The following is a 24,719-nucleotide window of genomic DNA, read 5'->3' as shown; positions in this document are numbered from 1 at the left end:
GATTCTGTTCCATTGATCTATGTACCTTTCATTGTACCAGTACCATGCTGTTTTGACCACTGTAGCCGTGTAGTATATTTTGAGGCCGGGGAGTGACAGGCCTCCAACCTTATTCTTCTTCTTAAGCAGTGCTTTGCTTATCCTGGGTCTCTTTCCTTTCCATGTGAAGTTTGTAATTGCTTTTTCCATCTCTTTGAAGAATGTCGTTGGGATCTGGATTGGGATCGCATTGTATTGGCATCATTCTTGATTCTTCTTTCTTACATAATACCTCTGACAATCTGGTCAGTGCTCTCTTCAGAATCCATTCAGAAGCCAGCACTCTTCAGCACATCCACTGCTGCCCTGTGGTTTAAGCCACCAATTTCTCTCTCCTAGATTACCGCAGTGGCCTTTTAATGATTCCTACTCAACACTTACACCCACACTGTTTGTTTCCAACATAACTGCCTAAGAGACCCTTTAAAAGCCCTCCAACCCATCTTACTGGAATTAAAGATCAAAGTCTTGGCTGTTGTTGTTACTGTGAAGTGACTTTGAGTTGGTTCCGACTCATAGTAACCCGTCCTAGGTTTCTGAGGAGCGGCATTTAGCAGTCTAGTGCTTATCCTGCAGCTCCATGCAGCCCATGATTGGGCCTCCTAGTCTCCTATCCTTTTCAAAGATCTCCTTATTATTGCTTGAATACATGGGACAGGCTGTGGTTTCAGGACCTTTGCTCTTGCTTCTACCTCTCCCTCCCCAGGTATCCAATTGACTTCCTTCCTCACCCTCTTCAGGTCTTTCTCAAATGCCACCTTCTCAGCACTTCCCTGCTTATGGTCCAAAATTGGATTACCACCCCACCCCCAATGATTTTTCTCAATTTTCCTCTTTAGCACTTGTTGTTGTTTAGTGCTATCGAGTTGGTTCCAATTCACAGGGACCCTGTATAGGGATTCCAAGGAGTGGTTGGTGACCTTGAACCACCAATCTCGTAGTTCAAACCAACCTTGCAATCCAGCGCATTAACCACAGCGCCACACCAGGACTCCCTTTAGCACGTAGCACCATCCAGGTGTGGCACTATGGGTTAATGTGCCGAACTCAAAGTTGCTTTGAACCAAGAAGTCGGTGGTTCAAGCTCACCAGCTGCTCCTCGGAAACCCTATACAGGGTTGTTATGGGTCAGAATCGACTTAATGGCACTTCACAACATTCATCTAATCTATTTTTATGCTTTATTATTTATCTTGCTCACTGTCTATGCCCATCTCTCCCCATTAGAATGTAAGTCCCACAGGCAGAACAATTTCTAGCTCCCAGGTAGGAAATGACATACAATGGGAAGAGCCTTATACTCCATGTTAACTAACACCCACCAAAGAAGAGGCATCAACAACCAGATGTTTACTGACCAGTTGATCTCAGTTAAGATTTGTCACCAACAATTCCAGTGCTTGCAAAACTGGTGCCTGAAAGGAGTAGCCACGGTAGCAGGGCTTTAGGTTAAGCATGGGACTGACAGCAAAAGCCCCCACTCACCAAGACTGGTCTAGCTACTGCTGTTACAAAAATGTCCAACCTCCTAGCAACCAAGATCAACAATGTGTCCCCAGAATGGTACCATATGGAACAGCAGGGCCTGCAGTTGGCCTCTCTAACCTTCCTCTTCTAAGTATCTCCCAGGAAGAGAGGTCCACCAGTGTCCTTGAGAAATTGTTCCCCAAACTTCTAATGATGAAGATCCAAGCAGTGCACAGTGGTTTTAAAATGATACCCACAGTTGTTTGGTACTCCTCCCTCTAAAGGTAGAGCCTGATTCCCTTCTCCTTATGTGTGAACTCTACGTAGTGACTTACTTCCACTTAGTAGAAGGCGAAATAAAAGCCACTGTGGCTTCCCCTTGTTCCCTCTTTGCTCACTCACTCTAGAGGAAGCCAGCTGCCTGTCGTGAGCACACGTGAGCCACTCTGCGGAGAGGTCTACAGGGTGAGGAACTGAGGTTTCCTACCAACAGTGACTGTGTCGTCTTGTAATCCGATCAAGCATTCAAATAGCTGCAGCTCTACCCAGTACAGTAACTGTAACCTAACAAGAAACCCTGAGTAAGAAACATTCAGCTAAGTCACTCTTGACCCACAGAAACTGTGAATTAACACAGGCTTGCCATCTGAAGTTGAGTTATAAGCTAGTTGTTACGCAGCAACAGACAGCATAACAAATGCCTAATAAATGCACAGTGGCAGACACTGTGACGTGCAGATAAACCTCCAGGAATAAAGGGGCTATTACCCCCAGCTTCTGGAAATGTCCTCAGCAGACAAATTCAGCTAAAGAGAACTTGCCCAAGGCTGCATGTCCCTTCCTACAGTAGCCTTCATCCAATGACCTAGACCTTTCACCCCAAATGGGGACAGTTTCAACGGGTCAGTCCATCTTAGAAATCCCCCACAGTGTTGCCTGAGGTTTCCACTGAAGTGGTTTCCACTGAGCCGGACTTTTCCCTTTGCCCAATTCTGATTCTCTCCCTTCTTTTTTGGTCCCTAATAAAACTCAGTAGCGTAGTGGTTACGAATCAGGCTGCTATCCTCAGAGTCAGCAGTTCCAAACTACCAGCTGCTCCACAGGAGAAAGATGAGGCTTCCTACTCCTGTAAAGATTTACAGCCTCGAAAACCTTGTACAGGGTCACTATGAGTTGGAACTGGCTCCACGGTACATAACAACAATAAAACTCGCCACACTGTCCCTGAGTCTACGTCCCAGATGTCTTCATTCTCTAGTGCTGAGCTAAAGGAAATACCACATGTGAGTGGCATTAACAAACAGAAACGTAGCCTCTCACATCTCCAAATTCAAGGCCCCAGTTCTAGGGGGGAAGGCTTTCTCTCTCATGAGCTCAGGGAGAGGCATTGTTCCTGGTTCCTCAGTGATCTTCACGTGAGGTGGAATCTGACTCCCCCACTCTGCTTCCTTACAATGTTCCTTTAATTTCTCATGGCAAGTCCTACAGTTAGACTGCTCCATTAACACAATAAACCAAACTCAATTCCCAATGGAACTAGAACCACAGACAATGTAGTTAAGGGCTGTCTAGTCAGTTCCCTGTGTACGCCAGAATGGAACACGGCCTAATTCTAGACCACCTCACAATGATTGCTACAATTGAATTCACTGCTGTTGCCACTATGCCAATGCATCTCATGGGGGGGGGGGGCAGGGGGCTCCCTCTTTTTCTCTCTTCCACCACTTAACCAAACAAGATGTGCTTCTCCAATGGCAGGTCCCTCCTGATATTATATCCAAAGTATGACTATTAAGTCTGACCATCTTGGCTTCTAAGGAGCATTCTGGATGTACTTCTTCCAACACAGATTGGTTTGTTCTTCTGTCAGTCCATGGTATTTTAATATTTTTCTCCAACACCATAACTAAAAAGCATCAATTCTTCTACGATCTTCCTTGCTCACTGTCCAACTTTCACATGCAGATGAGGCTACTGAAAATACCATGGCTTGGGTTTGATGCACTTTAGTCTTCAAATTGACATTTTTGCTTTTGAACACTTTAAGGAGGTCTTGTGCAGCGGACTTGCCCAATGCCATATGTCATTTGATCTCTTGACTTCCATGGGTGTTGATGGTGTCCAAAATGAAGTCTTGGACAACTTCAATATTTTCTCCATTTATCTTGATGTTATTTATTGGTCCAGTGGTGAGGATCATATCAGCTGGATGCTTCACTCTCAGCTCTAGCCCTCCATGGCTAGGTCCTTGTCCATGGGCTCAGGAGGCCCCAGGTCTCACCACACTTTAGACCAATCAGCCCTTCCTTCCTCTTCTCTCTCTCATCTCCAGGTTAACTGCAGTCTATGGAACATGGTCGAACTCAGCCCATCTCTTCATTGCTGCCTTCCCCCTCTTCCACTCACCTGCAGACCAATGTGGTCACCAGCAAGCTTACATGCCTGCTCTTGTGTTCTCTTTGCGTTTCAGTCTTTCAGGAACTTGAATGCTTGCCTTGATGACTCACCAATGAACAACTTGCTTGTTCTTGTAGTAGCCAATCAGACTGTAATTTTTGATTTTTGGATTTTTGCTGCTGGTCTTTCTTTCAAGAAGTATCTTCTGTTACAGTAGCAGTTCTAGGCTGGTCTGCTTGTCCTTTCAAGTATGTTCCACCTCAAAAGGTTCTGCATGGGGCTCAGGGTTCCACCTAAGGTCCTATATACTACCAAGGCTCCGCAGTTAGACCATTTCACTGGGCAAATTCTAGAACCCCTTTTAGGTCTTACAATCAGTTACAGGCTTACGATGAGCTTACAAGCTTTCTATAATCATGTTTCCTGACACTGAAATGTTCTTTTTGATGATTGATGATGAATGCAACACTATTCCTCTTTAATCTGTCATTCCCAGCAGAGTAAACTATATGATTCTCAGATTCAAAATGGCCAATCCAGGCCATTTCAGCTCACTAATGCCTTGTTGTTGTTGTTGTTGTTAGGTACCATCGAGTCGGTATCAACTCATAGTGACCTTATGCATAGCAGAACGACACACTGCCCAATCCTGGGCCAACCTCACGACAGTTGCCACACTTGAGTCCATCAATGCTGCCACTTGGCCAATCCATCCACCAATCATTGGTGGTCTTCCTCTTTTTCTCTGACCTTCCACCTTACCAAACATGATATCCTTCTCCAGCGACTGGTCCCTGCTGACAATATGTCTGAAGTATGAGAGACAAAGTTTGGCCATCTTGGCCTCCAAGGAGCACTCTGGCTGCACTTCTTTCAAAATGGTGTGGCGCTGTGGGTTAATGCGCCGGACTGCAAAGCCATTTGAAATGCAAGATCGGCAGTTCAAACTCACTAGGTGCTCCTTGGAAACCCTATACAGAGTCGCTATGAGTTGGAATTGACTCAACAGCGCTCAACAACAACAACACTAATGCCTAGGATAACAATATTTATGTGTTCCATATCATTTTTGAGAACTTCCAATTTTTCTAGATTAACACTTCAAACTTTATATATTTTGATTGTTAATAAATGCTTGCAGTTCCTGCTTCTTATTTTCAGTGGTGCCCTATTAGCAAATGAAGGTCCTGAGAGCTTTATTCCATTCATGTCAACATGGTCAACTCTACTTTAGAAGGCAGCTCTTCCCCAGTCACTTTCTGAGCACCTTCCAACCTGAGAAGGCCATCTTCCAGCACTTTATCTGACAGTATTCTGGTGCTATTCAGAATGTTTCAGTATTTCATATTCTGACACTATCTGACAGGGTTTCATTGCGATTCATAAGGCTTTCAGTGGCTAAACACTCAGAAGTCGTCCACCTTTCCTTTTCTAAATCTGTCTTAGTCTGGAAGCTCAGCTGAAACTTGTCCACCATGGTTGACCCTGACAGCACTCAAAATACTGGAGGCATAGCTTCCAGCTTCACAGCAAGATGCAGGCCACCACAGGGTGACAAACTGACAGACGAGTGGTGGAACCACAGATACTGGTGTTGTGATTTAACATATTTGGGGGAAACCAGTCAATATAAACAAACACAAGGGACCCTAACCTATGACAACTTGTCTAGTGTCTCTCCCCATCCACCCAAATAAAGTTCAAATGGTTTACGAAGATTACATTAAGTTTACAAATTAACCTGAAGAGAGCTGTCGTATTTACGCTACAAAAGACACCGTTCCATTTATTCAAGCCTTCTTTTGTGCATTTCAGGACTGTTTTCAAGCTCTTCTCCTTCAGGTTTTGCCTGTTTCTTGATACGTTTGTTTTTGTTAGGTACCATCCAGTCAGTACCGACTCCTAGCCTATGAACCTATGCACAGCAGAATGAAACACTGCCGGATCTGGTCTGCTGCCATATCAAAAATGATATGGAACACATAAATATTGTTATCCTAGGCATTAGTGTTGTTGTTGTTGAGTGCCGTCGAGTCAATTCCAAAGTTGCTCACCATCTTTCTACACTTAAATCCACTGCACCTGCCACTGTGCCAAGCCATCTCGCTGGGGGGTCTTCCTCTTTGACACATTTATTCCTATATATTTAATAGATGTTTTGTAATTATAGTGCTTTTGTTTCTATGAAACCTCCCATCTGGTTAGGAATTCTGCTAATGTTCCCCATAAACAAGATTAGGGTTGAAACCATTACGTTAAGGTAATTTCATCAGGAAGAGTATTGAATTTTGTTGCAGGCCTACAACAGCCATTCCACAATTTTGGACCAAACTCCATTTGGTCATGATATTTTTTAAACATGCTCCAAGTTTGGGCATCATCTTTCCTTTTGTTTCTACCCTCACATGTTAAATTCATCAGAAGAGTATATTGGTGTTACTTTTTATATACATCCTTGTTGTGATCATTTATTACTTCATCTAACTCTACCACCTTATTCCAAATCGGAATCATCTTTCATCGGGGCTACTGCCATGGTCTCCTACATAGTTTCTCTACTTCCTGTATCATACCCGTAACCATCTATTTTGCAAAACAAAACAAAAGTCCTTCCAATGTCTTATTGTACTGGGAATAAAATCCAACATCCTAATATGGCCAGTACCAAAACCGAAACCCAAGCTCACTGCCATCCCATTCATTCCAACTCACAGCAACTCTGTATAGTTTCCAAGATGATAAATCTTTACAGAAGCAGAAAAACTCATCTTTTTCCCACAGAGCAACTGGTGAGTTTGAACTGTCAACCTTGTGGCTAGCAGCCCAGTGCCACCAAAGTTTCTAATATGGCCAACATTGTTGTTAATGTTAAGTGCAGTTAAGTCAGTTCTGATTCAAAGCGACCCTGTATAGGTTTTCCAAAGAGGAACTGGTGAGTTTGAACCACAACCTTGTGGTTCAAACTGATCTTGCAGTCCAATGCTTTATCCCACAGCCCCACAGTATGACGCCAATATGACCAAAGTTGTTGTTAAGCATCGTAGAGTCGGTTCCGACCCATAGCAGCCCTGTATAGGGTTTCCGAGGAGCGGCTGGTGAGCTTAAAACGCCGACCGTGAGGTTCAAATCAACCTTGCAGTCCAGTGCATTAACCCGCAACGTCACACCAGGACTTCACTATGGCCAGTAGGTTCTACTTAGTCTAATCCCGATGTACCTCTCCAACTCTCTCTCTCTCATTTCTTTTCCTCCAGCTACACTGCCCTTCTTCCTAGCCCTCAAAAGTACTAAGACTTACTGGGTTGAGACCTGTATACCTGTTGTTCTATACTTCTCCCCCCAGAACGTCTCATAATTTACTCATTCACCTTAGACAGATCTCCATTCAAATGTCACCTTAGCATACATACCTCCCTTTCCTGACAATACTGTATAAAAGGAGAGCTACCCACCTTCCCCTTATACTCACTATCCCCCACTTTGCTTACATAATCCAAAATTCTATTTTATAATTTACTCAATTATAGTTTGTCTACCTAATCAGAATAAGAGCCTCATTAGGTCAGTCGCTGCCATATTTAGTACTGTATCCACTGTATCTAGTACTTAGAAAAGAGCCATTTAATAAATAAACAAGTGATGAATAATGCAGTAGAGTGGCCAGTGTAAAAGAGAAGTTATAAGTAGCAGCTTCAGCAGCCCGCTGACCAGCTGCAGAAAGGTAGAGTATGACCTCTATCTCTATCTGCTTATGTGCTGAATCATAAACACATATGTGTGTGTTTAAAATGAACTTTACTTTGCTTTTCTTCTCTGCCAATATTGTATGTGCAGAGCTTACTGGAAATGGTGAAGTTCCCTTCTTGTTTGCTTCATGGTTGGCAGAACTAAATAATGTTGTTGCTGTTAAGAGTTGATTTCAAATTATAGTGATTTTGTGGCACTGTATGATAAGCACTGGACCACAAGGCCACTTTGAACCCAAGGTTGGCGGTTCAAACCCACCCTCCCCTCCTCGGAAAACCTACACAAGGACGCTATGAGTCGAAACTGACTCAACAGCACTTACCTACAATAACGCTACTTAAGGAGACCTGCTTGTACTATTGGATAAGCATTGGGCTGCTAAGCACAGGCTATCTAAACAAGGTCGGTAGTTCACACCCACTAACCACTCCTTGAAAAACCTACAGAGGGTCGCTATGAGTCAGAACCAACTCGACAGTACTTACCAACAACTGGCAGCCTGTGGTATATTAAGCATTCCTTACCAATGCCATAATTCAAACCCATTAATTCTTGTTGGTCCAATTGGACCAATAAACATCGTAATAAACAGAGAAAATACTGAAGTTGTCAAGAATTTCATTTTACTTGGATCTACAGCACCACCCATGGAGGATGGAGGTAGAAATCATGTATTGCACTAAAGATATGTAACTGCAAAAGACCTCTTGAAAGTGTCAAGAAGCAAAGATGTCACTCTAAAAATTTAGGTGTTCCTGACCCAAGCCATGGTATTTCTAATCACCTCATATGAATGTGAAAGTTGCACAATGAAAACCAAAGAGGAGGAGGAGTAGATATCCTGTCAAAGATCCTAGACGCAGAGCTGAATGTGTTACCATTGCATTACCCTCCTTTGGGGGAGGGTATGAGTATGCTTTGGTTACATACAGAAAATTTCATGACAGCCAAATGCACAACTGCTCTTTTTGTCTATCCAACATTTCTCCTTCTTCTGATTTCCCTCCAAGACACAATAATATCTCCTTTGTTGTCTGTTGTTGAGTCAGTTCCAATTCACTGCGACCTTGTATAATATGGTTTCTAAGGAGCAGCGGATGGATTGGAACTGCTGACCTTGCAGTTAGCAATCCAGTGTGCATCCTACAGCATCACATCATGACTCCTTAAGTCTCCCAAATAAGGCTGTCAGCCAAGGTCCTTCCCTTGGTTAATCAAGGGAACATCTAATACTCACTAGGCCAGTAAGACCCTTTCTACCAGAAATTGACCCCTGTATTGGAGGCCAGGATGACCAAACTTCGTCTCTCATACTTGGGACATATTGTCAGGAGGGACCAGTTGCTGGAGAAGGATATCACATTTGGTAAGGTGGAGGGTTAGAGAAAAAGAGGAAGACCCCCAGCGAGATGGACTGTCAAAATGGCAGCATCAATGGGCTCAAGCATGGCAACAATAGTGAGGTTGGCTCAGGACCAGGCAGTGTTTCATTCTGTTGTGCATAAGGTCACTATGAGTCAGTAGCAACTCGATGGCCCCTGACAACACTGGGTTATGTGTTGGGCTGCTAACTATACAATCAGCAGTTCAAATCCACCAGCTGCTCGCTCTGTGGGAGAAAGATGAGGCTTCCTGTTCCCTTCAGAAACTGTACTCAGGGTTACTATGAGGCGGAACCCACTCCACAGCACACAGCCTCCCCCCACCACAGTACTGCAAAACATATGGACAAAGGGCTACATGGACACAGAATTTCAATACTGCCAAAAAGAACATGAGCATTCATTCCTACTCTAATTTCCATCTTTTCTCAAATAAGTTTTTCTGCTTGTCTTTAAATTTTGTGAGCTACTCTACCCATACTAATAAAATTTTTGTTTTGCTAGCCAAAGTACCCTACCGAGGCTATGAAAACGATTATTTTCTTCATTCATAAGTTATGGATAATACTAACTTAACAGGATTCCTTGAAAAGATAAAACATTCAAATATTTAAGTGCCTCTCAGTGGCTAGGAGTCCTGGTGTGGCGCTTTAGGATAAGCTCTGGAATTCTAACCACAAGATCGGTGGTTCAAACCCACAAGCTACTCCTCAGAAACCATATACAGGGTCGCTATGAGTTGGAACAGACTTGACGGCACTTAACAATGACAACAACAGTGGCTAGACTTTATGGAGACACACAAATAGAAGGCACAATCCCGAAAGGAAGGAATGAAAGAGTGAGAGTCAACATGCACATCTTTAATTCTCTAATTTATCTTTTACATCAACTTAAAAACTGCCATAATACAGGATTTTAAAAATCCTCAAAAGTATTTAAGAACTAACTGGCCATCCAAATCAGAATGAGAAAGAAAACTGTGCTCCATTTGTAGAATGAACTAAAAATGTAAGTCAAAGACACGTTAAGCCTGAGAGGTTGAAAGCGAGAGCAAGAGCACAGTCAAATCGCCAAAGCTTATACAACAGTGTTCTTTTGAACATTACTGACAATGGAATGATTGCTGCTGCTTCTAAATGACCATGAGTTATTTTGCAGAGCTGGAGAGTGACCTATAATTATAACCCAGTTCTGCACTACTCTGAGTGGAGGTCTGCTAGTAGCTTTTGCTTGGTTTCCCAATGCTCCCAGTGAGCTAGGCAAGGAGTACCTTCTACTGTGGTACTCTACCACTGGGAATGCTAGCAGGTGATCCTGCCACGGGAAGAACTCACAGTCTGGTGGCTGTGTCTCTAGATGACACAATCGCAGTTATGAGGAAAGCTGGCAATTTTGGCTTCTGTAGAGGAAGTAGTCTGACTCAAAACCCAAACTGAAAGGCGAGGAGCCCCCAAGCATAGAAAGGGGGTTCCAGTTATTCCCGTACAAAAAGCATGGCAGGTTTTCACTGCAATACTTACTAAATTCAAATGATAAAAGATATACATAATCAAAAGAAGCTTTCAAAAGGGTCATAAAAGTCACACATAGAGACAGTTATGTACACATCTCTGGTACCAGCTGAATAAAAAAATAACACATTGATGGTAATGAAGAAAAGATTACAAAGATTAAGGGGAGGTTTGCACAACTGATTGCTGTTAACTGCTATCAGGAAACTGCACATTTGTTAAAAAAAAAAACTGAATTGGCAAATGTTGTTTAAGACAAGATTTACAGCAGCAGCTGCTGAGACTGCTTATAAAGTACCCCAAATCTCATGGGATTCAGTTTCTTGGTTTGGAGGTTTAGGGTCACGGTTTCACGCGAAATCCCAGTTAACTAGTCTAATAACGTGTTTAGTGCGTCTACCTCCTAGTTGGTTGCGAAGTGCCTAGGATCTCAAAAGCTTACAAGCAGACAGTCAAGGCAAACCCACTGAGCTCTTCTTACCCGAAGCAAAAGAAGGAGACTGAAGAATAGGAGCAGAAAATGAAATGTTCGCATCTACGAACAGCTGTCCGCTTGGTCATGAGACCAGAAGAACAGCATGGTGTCCAGCTCCCATTATTGAACATTTTGATGAAAGATTCTAAACAGAATCAGATACAAAGAGAGAAAATACAGAAGAGAATTTCAAATTATCGTGGAATTCAGATTTCCTGGAGCCATGAGGGTAGATGAACTCCTTAAACTACTGTCCAGAGAGAAGCTTTAACCTATCAATAATATCCTCAAGTCTTCTTAAAAAATAATAATAATTTTAGCTTCACTAGTAAAGATTATCTTCCTTGAGCATTATGATCCTTAAGAACTGTCCAGATGGGATTAAGCTGACAACAGCAACTTGAAAAATGAGATCCGAATCTGAGCGGGCAATGACTTTCTGTTAATGGGGAACAAACAATTCAAAAACCAGGATGATGAGAATGGTCGTACAACTCCAAGGTAACTGATGTCACTAACTTGTACTTGGAAAAACTTGTGAACTGGTTTATGTGGCACTGAGTATGTTCGCAACAGTAACAACAAATAAATTTTTAAAAATTTAATAAATACACATTCAGGCAAAGTCACAGAAAAAAAAAAATTAAAAGCTTACCTTGTAATAACGGAAATAGTCTCGCTCTTGCAATTTTTTTATTTTGGGAAAAATTTTGTAGGTGTTGAAGTTATCGATGCTGGTAACATCACACAAGCAATCATCCAAGACTCCAGTGACCTAAGGGATAGACACATAAAATTTTCAATATTCAAATCATTGATGTTTCAACCTTATCGAATAAGTATTCATACACAAGGATTGTTTTTGTTTTGTTTTCTTAAATTCACAGAAAATGGAATTAAAAGATAATGGCATTTTTCCATTAAGAGCTTTATGAAGACTCTCATACCAAATGATACTTCATTCATCCAAAGTAGCCAGCATTTTAAGATATGATATAAAATAGTATATCTTTATAAATATAAAATAGTAAAGCAGTAACTTACAATTAATTAATTTTTTTTAAACAGAAGAATTGCATAACACATTCTGAAGAGTTAAAAAGAAAGATGCTGACTTTTTCCTCCCTGTCTGTTGTTGCTGTTAAATGCTGTCAAGTCATCTGCACCTCATACCACCCTGTTTCTGAGATGCTCTGGTAGCGTAGTGGTTACAAATCAGGCTGCAAACTGCAAGGTCAGCAGTTCAAAACTACTAGCTATTCCGCTGGAGAAAGATGAGGCTTTCTGCTCCTGTAAAGATTTACAGCCTCGGAAACCCTGTACAGGGTCGCTATGAGTCGGAACTGACTCCATGGCACATAAAACAGCAACAATAAATCAATGTCTTCATTCTGAAATTGATCAAACATGCAATAAAAATGTATTGATAATTACTGGTGATTGGAATGGAAAGGTTGAAAACAACGAAGAAGGATCAGTAGTTGAAAAGTGTGACCTAGGTGATAGAAATGATGCTAGAGAATGCATGATAGAATTTTGCAAGATCAATGGCTTATTCACTTCACTGCATGCTTTTTTTTTGTATTGAAAAAAAATTATGTTTAGAATTAACCAGCTGGACTCAGTTTGTTGTTGTTAGGTGCCTTCGAGTCAGTTCCCACTCACAGCAACCCTATATAGGGTTTCCAAGAAGCGGCTGGTGAGTTTGAGCTGCCATACTTGTGGTTCAAACTGACCTTGAAGTCCAGAGTTTTACCCCAAAGTGAGGTGCTTGTGGCCCACCAAGACGATTTGATAGCTTGCTAATAATGCAAATAAGGTGTACAGAACTCAAATGTGAACTGATCAGTTCTGTTATCCCACTAAGCTTAAACTTATCCACACCAAAGACGTAAAGACAAAATCTTACAACTGCCAAGAAAGAAGATCCTTTGGAGCCAGGATCTGTGCCCCGGGAACCTCCCTGACCCAGGAGACAGAGAGCTGGTAAGAAGCCTTGGCCGCACAGGTAGCAGATGCAGGACACTGGCAGGAAGAAGGCACCTCTGGACAGGAAACCTGCTGGAGGAGGTGCCTCATGGCACTTGGTGGAGTTGAAAGAGCTTTGTAATGCTTGCCAGAGCAGGGCTGTGGAGCTGAGAGGGTTCCTGATTCTGAATGATAATGTTACTTCTCTAAGAGACCTCCTAATTGTGTGACAATTGCACCAAATTACTAAACTCAGCAGAGAAGTAGACAGTGCATTGGAGGGAAAGTTGGCGTCAAAATTGGTAAAGAGATTGGAGGGTGGAAGCATGTCTGACCTTCACCTCACAGCAATCAGGCTCCTTGAAGTTCATTAGAGGAGGTCAGACGCCCCCCACGCACCATTTTTACAGTGACAAAGAACACAGAGTATAAACAAATAAAAAAGAGAAAAAGTAATGTCTAAAGGTAACTTAGGAGCACTGGCATCGTAATGGTTACAAGTTGGGCTGTTAACCTCAAAGTCAGCAGTTAGAAACTACCAGCTGTTCCATGGGAGAAAGATGAGGCTTTCTGCTCTTGTAAAGATTTCCAGCCTCGGAAACCCTGTACAGGGTCACTATGAGTCTGAACCAACTCCACGGCCCATAAGGTAACTTTCACTCAAAAACAAATACCCAATTTTAACTAGAAAATTTGAAAAAGTTACTTTTCATGTAAGTCTAGCAGCTATGCCCTGATTCCCACTATCTATTTCAGTGTTTCTCCAAATGTGGTCCAAAGGAACTACAGTATAGTGACTTTCAAAGCTTGTTTAAAATGCTGATTCTTGAATCTCAGTCCAGATTCACTGAATCAGAACGTTTGGGAAAAACACTAGAAATGCTGCATTTTTTGATACACTCACCAATAGCAAAAAACTGAAGTGGCCCCTTTCCTTTTTGATCGTGGTAAAATACACATAACAAAACATATGTCAAGTCAACATTTTTTACAGGTATCACTAAGTAACACTGATGACCTTCATTATCACAACTGTCACCAGTATTCATTTCCACAGTGTCTCTTCTATTTTTATCAGATCACTCATTACAAAGGTACTCAAACGTGGACACAAACGGAATAATCAAGTAGTCTGGGATTTCATGCAAAACATCACCAAACCATGAAAAACGTGTCAGAATGAAGTTGGAAAAACATGTTTACAGGGCTAGGCTCCTAGATACCTTCAATTTTGCAGAGCACTGAGCATTAATTGCTTCAGTTGACGTCTCCCTTCATTATCTGTTCTCCAGAGACCCTTTTTTTTTTTCCCTTTCTTCTTAACAGTTTTGCCACTTTGCAGCAGGTGCAGACAAGACACGGCAGCACCTGGTAGTCTATTCCAAGGCGACCAAATGAAACACAAACAACGGTCCTCCTAGGCGTGGGTCGGAAAAGCTCCACTGGTCAGTTACCCCTCAGACACTGGGTGGTGGTCATGGAGACACCCCCACCCCACCCCCAACTAGAGCTCTGTCCACGAGGCCCAGGAGGCCCAGGCCAGGTCCCTGCCCAGGTGTGATGCCACTCAGCAGACACAACGCAAAGCTAAGTTGCCCAAGTTCAGCCGTCTAGTCTCCATCACTCCCCAGCCTGCGGCCGCCTTCCTCGTGGAAGGCAGGGCCCAGGCAGCCAAGGCTCCCACCCCGCTCCCCGATCCCAACACATTCCTAGCCGCTTGGAAAAAGAAAAGCCCCTAGAAAAATCCAAATGAAAAGTCCACGCGGGCCGTCACCATCTTCCTCTTTTTGCTGCCATGAGCCTCGAATGTCGCCATCCTTGCGCACCGCCCGCGGACCGCAGGCGTTTCCTGGGTTTGGCTGTCGAGTCTCCTTCCTCACCTCCTTTCCGCTCACCAGAAATGCTCTGAGTCCCGCCCCGACCCTCGGGGGCCGTACACCGCCCCAGCCATCATTTGTGCTTACCTGGACCTCGACGACGCCCGGGAGAACACTCAGGACGACAAGCAGCTGCACTGCTGCCGCCGCCGCCGCCGCCCTCTGCCCTGCGCCGGCCGAGCGGACCCCCAGGCTCATGCTGACCTCTGTCCCCGCTGCGACCTGCCGGGCCCCCTCGGGGCGGGAGAAGAGTGGGCGGCCTAAGCGATGAAGCAACGGGATAGTTCCCTGGTAGTGAGCCCGGCAGTCTGAGACTCTCACCCCCTCCGCCGGCAGCTCAAGTAAGGTTCTGACACCTGAGCGCCCCCACTTCATTCCTAATGTCCCCGCCCCCAGCACCCTCCGTTCCCGGCCACGCCCCCACTAGATCGCAGGGCCTTGTGGGAGTTGTGGTCCTAGACGCTCGCGAAGGCGCCTCCGCCAGAAGGCGGTATGGCGAACTAGCAAACCCGAGAACTACAAATGTGGCGGCGGCGTTGTCTCCGCAAGAGCCACGGGCTCCACGGCGGCCAATGAGCCAGGACCACGCGGGCCTCCAAAACAAGAGGAGGTGTCGGCTGGTCGGCCCTGCAGTTGCTGCGCTTTTATTCGCAACTAAGTGGGGGCGTCTCTACATAGAAGCGTACAGTGGCCAAGCACGTACAACTTGACATCTACCGCCTCGAGACTCCAGGACATGCTTACTACCACACGTTAGCTACTAATGTGTGGCATCTTTGACTTTGAATCTGAAGGCTCGCTTCTACTGCCAGTGCCACTGGCTCACTTATTTTATAGATCGCTGACGTGAATTTCACCCCTGCCTCAATCAGGAGCGAATTACCCGGTGTGGTGAAAAACATGAAACTCAGCACTACAGGCTAGAAAAGAAGCACAAGTAGACCCTGATAACCCTGTCTCCTGGATTTGACAAGAGGCTTTGATTTTGTCGGAAGGTGCTATGGGATTGAGAGAGACAGATGCCAACCAGACCTCAAAGCAGAATCTTGGATGTGGTGAAAAAATGTAAAGTTGTTTACTACAGATAGTAAATATGCACAAGTAAACCCTTATTTACTTTGCATACTGTGTTATCTGACTCTGCCCCCACACACACACTCCTCTGTTGACAAATGCAATTATAATGCATATTAAAAAATTAGGACAACCACTCACCTATCAATTTGTCCTATAGTGGTGGCTTGCAGGTTGCTGTGATGCTGGAAGCTATGCCACCAGCATTTAAAATACCAGCAGGGTCACCCATCGTGGCTAGGTTTCAGTGAGCTTATAGACTAAGGTAGACTCGGACTACTTCTGAATGCTTAGCCACTGAAAATCTTATGAATAGCCACAAAACATTGTCAAATACAATGCAGGAAGACGAGCCCCTCAGGTTGGAAGGCACACAAAATATGACTGGGGAAGAGCTGCCTCCTCAAAGTAAGAGTTGACAATGATGATGCGAATGGAGTAAAGCTTTTGGGATATTCATTTGCTGATGAGGCACAATTCAAAATGAAGAGAAACCTCTGTAAACATCTATTAATAATTGAAATATGTGAAGTATGAATTTAGGAGAATTGGGAGTTGTCAAAAATTCAATAGAATGTGTAAAGATTGATATCCTAGGCATTGGTGAACTGAAATGGACTGATAATTGGCCAAAGTGAATCAGACAATGATATGGTTTACTATGTCAGGAAGGATAAATTGAAGAGACATGGTATCATATTCATTGTCAAAAAGAAAATATCAATTATAATGCATATTAAAAAATTAGGACAACCACTCACCTATCAATTTGTCTTGAAGTAAAATGCTGTCTATGATAGGATAATATCCATATGCCTACAAGGAAGATCAGTTAATACCACTATTCTTCAAATTTACACACCAACCATTAAAACAATTAATAATGAAACTGAAGAATTCTACCAATATCTTCCATCTAAAATTTATTAAATGTGCAATCAAGATGCATTGATAATTAATTACTGGTGATTGTAATGCAAAGGTTGGAAATAAAGGAAAATGATAAGGACTTGGAAAATATGACCTTGATGATGGAAATGATGCTGCAGATTTTATGACAGAATTTTGAAGACCAAGACCAATGACACATTCATTACAATTAAACAACATAAAAGAAGACTATATGCATGGCCCTCACCAGAAAGAAAACACAGAAATCAAATTGACTAGATGCGTAGGAAGAGGGTGTGGAAGAGCTTTATATTATTGGCTACAACAAGGCCAGGGGCAGACTTTGGAACAGAGACCATCAATTGCTCATAATCAAGTTCAGGCTGAAGTGGAAGAAAGTTAAAACACGTCTCCAAAAGCTAAAATATGACTTTGAATATACCCCAGCTGGTTTTAGAGACCATCTCAAGAACACATTTGATGTATTACACACTAATGACCAAAGACCAAAAGAATTGTGGGATGGTATCAAGAACATCATACTGGAAGTAAGCAAAAGATCATTAAAAAGACAGGAGCCCTTGTGTGAGGAGCTTCCGTGGCTGCCAGACGCCTGACTGTCATCATGAAGTTCAACCCCTTCATGACCTCAGACCTCAGCAAGAACCGCAAATGCCTCTTCAATGCTCCCTCACACATGTGTAGGAAGATCACGTTGTCCCTGCAGTCCAAGGAGCTGCAACAGAAGTATAACGTCAGCTCCATGCCTATCTGCAAGAAGGATGAGGTCCAGGTAGCTCGAGGACACTACAAAGGTCAGCAGATTGGCACGGTAGTCCAGGTGTAACGAAAGAAGTATGTCTCTACATCGAGAGGGTGCAGCGTGAGAAGGCTGATGGTACTACTGTCCATGTGGGCATTCACCCGGCATTCACCAGACTCAAATTGGACAAAGATTGGAAAAAAATTATTGAATGCAAAGCCAAAGCTCAACAAGTTGGAAAAGAGAAAGGAAGAACTTATTGAGAAAATGCAAGAATGAATATAACCTGTTATGGGACCACAGTTTAACCCTAGATTTCTAGCCTCTTGTGTGCTCCTTGGAAACTCTTCCAGATGATTTTGGAATCTTTCATTTCCATCTTGTTCTGTTATTGATATGTGGCCCTGTAAATCTTCCTTTGTAACTTTGATTACCAATATTTTGAATAAACATTGGAAATGTTTCCTAACTGCAAATGGTGTTTGCATTGTTTTGTAAATAAATCCACCTTGTTATTAAAAAAAAAAAAAAGACAGGAAAGAAAGAAAAGACCAACATGGAAGTTAGAAGAGACTCTGAAAGTTGTTCTTAAGTGTAAAGAAAGCTAAAGCACATGGAAGGAATGAGGAGGTAAAAGAGCTGAACAGAAATTTTTCAAAGGGTAGCTCTAGGAGAAAATGTCAAGTATAACGAAATGTGCAAAGACCAATAATTAGAAAACCAGAAGGGAAGAACATGCTCAGCATTTCTCAATTTGAAAGAACCAAAAAAGTTCAAGCCTTGGCTTTCAGCATTGAAGGATTCTATGGGCAAAACACTGAATGATGCCAAAATCGTTAAAAGAAAATAGAAGGATATACAGAGTCACTGTACCAAAAAGAGGTGGTCAATGTTTAATCATTTCATGAGTGGTATATGATCAAGAAGCAGTGGTACTAAAGGAAGAAGTCCAAGTTGCACTAAAGGCATTGGCAAAAAACAAGGCTCTAGGAATTGACAGAATACAAATAGAAATGTTTCAGCAAACTGATGCAGTAGAGGAGGCACTCACTCATCTCCCCCAAAATTTGGAAGACAGCTATCTGGCCAACTGATTGGAAGAGATCCACATTTGTGCCTGTTCCAAAGAAAAATGGCCCAACAGAATGCCTAAATCATCGAGCAATATCATTAATACTGTATGCAAGTAAAATTTTGCAGATAATTTTATTTGCAGATAAGATAATTAAAGAACCAGTTTCAGCAGTACATTGACAAAACTGCCAGAAATTCAAGCTGGATTTAAGAGAGAACATGGGACTAGGGATATCATTGCTGCCATCTGATGGATCTTCGTTAAAAGCAGAGAATACTGGCTATCCAATGGCTTTTCACTGTATAGATCATGACAAACTATGGATAACATTTCAAAGAATGGATGTTCTAGAACACTTAATTGTGTTCATGAAGAATATATACATAGACCAATAGGCAGTTGTTAGAATTGAATGGTTTGAAATCCGGAAAGGTATGCACCAGAGTTGTATCTTTTCACTATATTTATTCAATCTCTATGTTGAGTAAATAATCTGAGAAGCTGGGTTATATGAAGAAGAATGTAGTATCAGGATTGGAGGAAGACTCAGTAACAATCTGTGATATGCAGATGATACAACCTTGCTTTCTGAAAGTGAAAAGGATTTAAAATACTTACTGATGGAGATTAAAGACCACAGCCTTCAGCATTTATTGCACCTCAATGTAAAGAAAACAAAATCCTCACCACTGGACCAATAAATAACATGATAAATGGAGAAAAGATTGAAATAGTCAAAGACTTTATTTTGCTTGTGTCTACAATCAACACACAGGGAAACAGCAATCAAGAAATCAAATGACATATTGCATTAGGCAGTTTAGATGAGCCAAGAGGCAGAGAGTAGAAGAATGCACAAGCAAACAGGTTCCTTCAATATGCTATTTATAAGAGACACACACAAAAACATAAGTAGACTAAAAATCAAAGAATGGAAAAATATATCAAGCTAAAGGCAATAAAAAATGAGCAGGAATGGCAATTTTAGTTCCTGATAAAACAGACTTTTAGACAAAAATCAGCATAAGAGACAAAGAAGGACATTATATCATGATTAATGGATCAATTGAACAAGAGGACATAATCATAATAAAGATCTATGCTTCCAATAAAAGAGCCTCAAAATACATAAATCAAACTCTCATAGAACTGAAAAATGAAATAGACAACTGCACAATAATTTGTTCTTATTGTTAAGTGCTATTGAGTTGGTTCTGACTCATAGCATCCATGTATAGAGCTTCCGATGAGCAGCTGGTGGGTTTGAACTGTAGACCTTGTGGTTTGTAATCCAATGATGATCCTACAGTGCTACAGCAGGAGTCCCTACAGTAATAGATGTTGTTGTTGTTGTCGTTAAGTGCCTTCGAGTCTTTTATGATTCATAGCAACCCTATAGGGTTTCCAAGGATTTTGGTGAATTTGAACTGCCAACCTTGTGGTTCAAACTGACCTTTTGGTCCAGTGCATTATCCCACAGTGCCACACTGTTGATGAAGGACAGAATGCCTAGAAAGACACAGAAGAACGAAACAAACAACCAACTTGACCTCATAGGTATATACAAAGCACTAAACCCAACAGCAGCACATTACACATTCTTTTCCAGTGCACATAGAACATTCTTCAGAACAGACCACAAAGCAAACCTCAATAAATTTTAAAACACCAAAATACTATAAAGCACTTTTCAGATCACAATGCTATAAAATTAGAAATCAACAATAGGAAGATCAAGGGAGAAAAATCAATTACATGGAAATTGAACAACACCCTCCTTAAAAGGGTAATGGTGGTGGTGGTGATGTGTCTGGAATTGGTTCCAATTCACTGTGACCCCCGTATAGGGTTTCTGAGGCTGTAAATCTTTATGGGAGTAGAAAACCTCAACTTTCTCCCACAGAGCAACTGGTAGATTTGAACTATTAACCTTGTCAAAGGTAATTTACCTTGTGGTTTAACAAACAAGCTCATAATCCACTATGCTACCAGTGTAGTAGATCAAATTAAAAATATTTTTTAAATTCCTTGAGCCAAATAAGAATGAAAATACAACTTACCAAAATCTTTGAGACACACCAAAAGCAGTTCTCAGCAATTTATAGCAATAAATGCATACATACCAAAAGAAGAAAGAACCAAATTCAACACCTTAACCAAACATCTCCAACAATTAGAAAAAGAGCAGTAAAGTAAACCTATAGCCACCAGAAGAAAATAAATAAAAAAGATTAGAGCAGAAATAAATGAAATAGAAAACATAAAAACAATAGAAAAAAATCAAGAAATTGATTCTTTGAAAGGAATAATAAAATTGACAAACCATTGACATAACTAACAAAAGAGAAGAAAATAAAAATAACACATATTGTATGGGTGACATTATGACAGAACCAACAGAAATAAAATGGATACTAACAAAATACTATAAAGAATTGTACTCCAACAAATTTGAAAACCTAGAAGAAATGGACAAATTTCTAGAAACACAGGAGTTACCTAAATTAACACAGGCTGAAATAGGAAACTTGAACATGTGTATAACATGAGAAGAAATTGATCAAATCATTTTTTAAAAACTCACAACTAAAAAAAGTCTAGGCCCAGATGGGTTTACTGGTGAATTCTACCATTCAGAGAAGAGCTGACACCAATTCTACTCAAATGATTCCATATATAGAAAAGGATTGAAAACTCCTGAATTCATTTTATGAAGCAAGCATAACTCTAATGTCAAAACCAGGCAAAGACATCACTAAGAAAGAATATTATAGGCCAATAGCCCTCATGAACACAGATGCAAAAATTCTCAACAAAATCCTAGTAAATGGAATCCAACAATATATCAAACTAATAATTATAATACATAACCAAGTGGGATTCATACCAGGTCCGCAGGGATGGCTCAAAATTAGAAATCCAGCTAACATAATCCACTACATAAATAAAATAAAGGGAAAATAATCACATGATCATATCAATCGATGCAGAAAAATCTTCTGACAAAATCCAACACTCATTCCTGATAAAAACACTCAACAAAATAAAAATAGAAGGGAAATTCCTCAACATATTAAAGGCATATATACAAAACCATCAGCCAACATCATTCTCAATGAAGTCATTCCCTTGTAAAGAGGAACCAGACAAGGATTCAATAATGTGCTGGAAGTCTTAGCCAGAGCTTTAAGGCAAGAAAGGGGAATTATAGGTATCCAAAGTGGCAAAGAAGAAGGAAAACTCTATTTTCAGATACTATGATATTTTATGTAGAAAATACCAAAGACGCTGCAAGAAAATTATTGGAATTCATCCATAGATTTGGCAAACTGAAAGGGTACAAGATCAACATGCAAAAATCAGTTGGATTCCTTTACATTAATAAAGAGAGGTCTGGAAGAAAATCAGGAAAACAAAACCATTTATAATAGCCACCAAAAAAATGAAATACTTGGGAAGAAATCTAACCAGAGAAACAAAACAAAGAAAGGAGTCCTGGTGTGGTGCGGTAGGATAAAGCACTGGACCGTAACATTGGTTTGAACTGTAAGATTGGCAGTTCAAATTCACCAGTGCAACTTCCCCGAAACCCTATGTAGGGGTGCTATGAATCAGAGTCGAACTTCACAATGACAATCAAACTTAACAATTTAACAACAACATACAAAAAAAATTATAAAACACTACAGCAACAATTACAAGAAACCAAAAAAGACCTGCAGAAATGGAGGAATATACCCTGCTCGTGGATAGGAAGACTTAACATTGTGAAATCTGCATCACTACCCAAGACACTCGTCTGTCAGTTGGTTGTGCTGTGGTGGCTTGTAAGTTGCTGTGATTCTGAAAGCTATACCACAGGTATTTTATATGCCAGCAGGGTCACCCATGGTGTAGAGGTTCCAGATGAGCTTCCAGACGAAGACAGAGTGACAAACTACTTCTGAATATTTAGTCACTGAAAACTTTATGAATAGCAGAGAAACACTGTCAGATATAGTGCCGGAAAATGAGACCCTCAGGTTAGAAGGCACTCAAAATGTGACTGGGGAAGAACTGCCTCCTCAAAGTAGATTTGACCCTGATGACACAAAGGGAATAAAGCCCATGGGACCTTCAAAATGAAGAGAGACAGCTGTAACCATCCATGAAAATTGGAACATGGAATGTAGGAAGTATGAGTCTGGAAAAATTGGAAGTTGTCAAAAATGAAATGGAACGCAAAAACATCGATATTTTAGGCATTATTGAGCTGAAATGGACTGGTATTGGCCATTCTGAATCTGACAACCACATGGTTTACTATGCCGGGAATCACAAATTGAAGAATGGTGTTATATTCATTGTCAAAAAGAACATATCCACATCAGTCATGAGGTACAATGCTGTCTGTGATAGGATAATATCCATGCGCCTAAAGGGAAGCCCAGTTAATACCACTATTATTCAAATTTATGCACCAATCACTAAAGCCAGTGAGGATGAAATAGAAGAATTCTACCAACTTCTTCAATCTGAAATTGATCAAACATGCAATCAAGATGTATAGATCATTACCAGTGATTGGAATGCAAAACATGACAGCAAAGAGGAAAGATTAGTAGTTGGAAAATATGGCCTTCGTGATAGAAATAATGCTGGAGAATGCATGATAAAATTCTGCAAAATTCTACACATGGACCTCACCAGACGGAATACATAGAAATCAAATTGACTACATCTGCAGAAAGAGACAATGGAAAAGCTCCATATCATCACTCAAAACAAGACCAGGGGCAGACTGGAACAGACCATCAATTATTCGTATGCAAATCCAAACTGAAGCTGAAGAAAATGAAAACAAGTCCACGAGAGTCAAAATAGGACCTTGAATATATCCCACCTGAATTTAGGGATCATCTGAAGAACAGATTTGATACATTAAATACTAAAGACTGAAGACCAGAAGAGTTGTGGGATGATATCAAGAACATCATATATGAAGAAAGCAAAAAGTCACTGAGAAGACAGGAAAGAAGGAAAAGGTCAAAATGGATGTCAGAAGAGACACTGAAACTTGCTCTCCAACGTAGAGATGCTATGGAAGAAATGAGGAGGTCCAAGAGCTGAACAGAAAATTTCAAAGATCAGTTCGAGAAGATAAAGCCAAATATTATAACAAAGTGTGCAAAGATCTGGAATCAGAAAATCAAAAAGGAAGAACACACTCAGCATTTCTCAAGCTGGGGGAACTAAAGAAAAAATTCAAGCCTTGACTTTCATTATTGAAAGATTCTCTGGGCAAATTATTGAATGATGCAGAAAGCACCAAGAGAAGATGAAAGGAATACAGAGTCACTGTACAAAAAGGAAATGGTTCATGTTCAACCATTTCAAGAGGTACCATATGATCAAGAGCCAATGATACTGAAAGAGGAAGTCCAAGGTGCATTGAAGGAATTGGAAAAGAACAAGGTACCAGGAATTGATGGAATAAAAATTGAAATCTTTCAAGAAACTGAGGCGGCACAGGACACACTCATTTATCTCTGCCAAGAAATTTGGAAGACCACTATCTGGCCGACTGATAGGAAGAGACCCATATTTGTGCCCATTCCAAAGAGAGGTGACCCAATGGAATGCAGAAATTATCGAACAATCTCTTTGATATCCCATGTGAGTAAAGTTTTGCTAAGGGTAATACAGAAATGGCTGCACACATACATTGACAGAGAACTTCCAGAGGTTCAAGCCAGATTCAAAAGAGGCCTTGGAACGAGGGATATTATTGCTAATGTCTGATGGATCTTGGCTGAAAGCAGAGAATATCAGAAATATGTTTACTTTTGCTTTATTGACTACACAAAGGCTTTTGATTGTGTGGATCTTGACAAGCTATGGATAATATTGCGAAATATAATGGAACACTTAGTTATGCTCAAGCGAAATCTGTACCTGGACCAAGAAGCAGTTGTTTGAACAGAACATGGGAACAGTGAATGGTTTAAAATTTATAAAGGTGTGTGACAAGGTTGTATTCTTTCACCATACTTATTCAACCTGTATGCTGA

At 41.3% G+C, this 24,719-nt stretch overlaps 1 protein-coding gene and 1 pseudogene across 1 annotated transcript in view; one reads left to right on the top strand and one right to left on the bottom strand.

The window, feature by feature from the left end:
* ERO1LB (ERO1-like beta (S. cerevisiae)) overlaps positions 1 to 15,064 on the bottom strand; it is a 94,288-nt gene extending 79,224 nt beyond the window's left edge. The window contains exons 1-2 of the mRNA XM_006872006.1: positions 14,954 to 15,064; positions 11,677 to 11,796 (exon numbers count right to left, since the gene is read on the bottom strand). Of these exons, the coding sequence (XP_006872068.1) occupies positions 11,677 to 11,796; positions 14,954 to 15,064 (231 nt within the window). The remainder of the gene's footprint in view (positions 1 to 11,676; positions 11,797 to 14,953) is intronic.
* A 2,392-nt stretch (positions 15,065 to 17,456) lies between these two features.
* Positions 17,457 to 17,873, top strand: LOC102821214 (annotated as a pseudogene).
* Positions 17,874 to 24,719: the final 6,846 nt, after the last annotated feature.

This window comes from Chrysochloris asiatica, unplaced genomic scaffold (assembly GCF_000296735.1).
Source record: "Chrysochloris asiatica unplaced genomic scaffold, ChrAsi1.0 scaffold00179, whole genome shotgun sequence".
Taxonomy (NCBI): Eukaryota; Metazoa; Chordata; class Mammalia; order Afrosoricida; family Chrysochloridae; genus Chrysochloris; species Chrysochloris asiatica.
The sequence above is the reverse complement of the archived record's forward strand: the minus strand, read 5'-3'. Positions and strand labels throughout refer to the sequence as shown.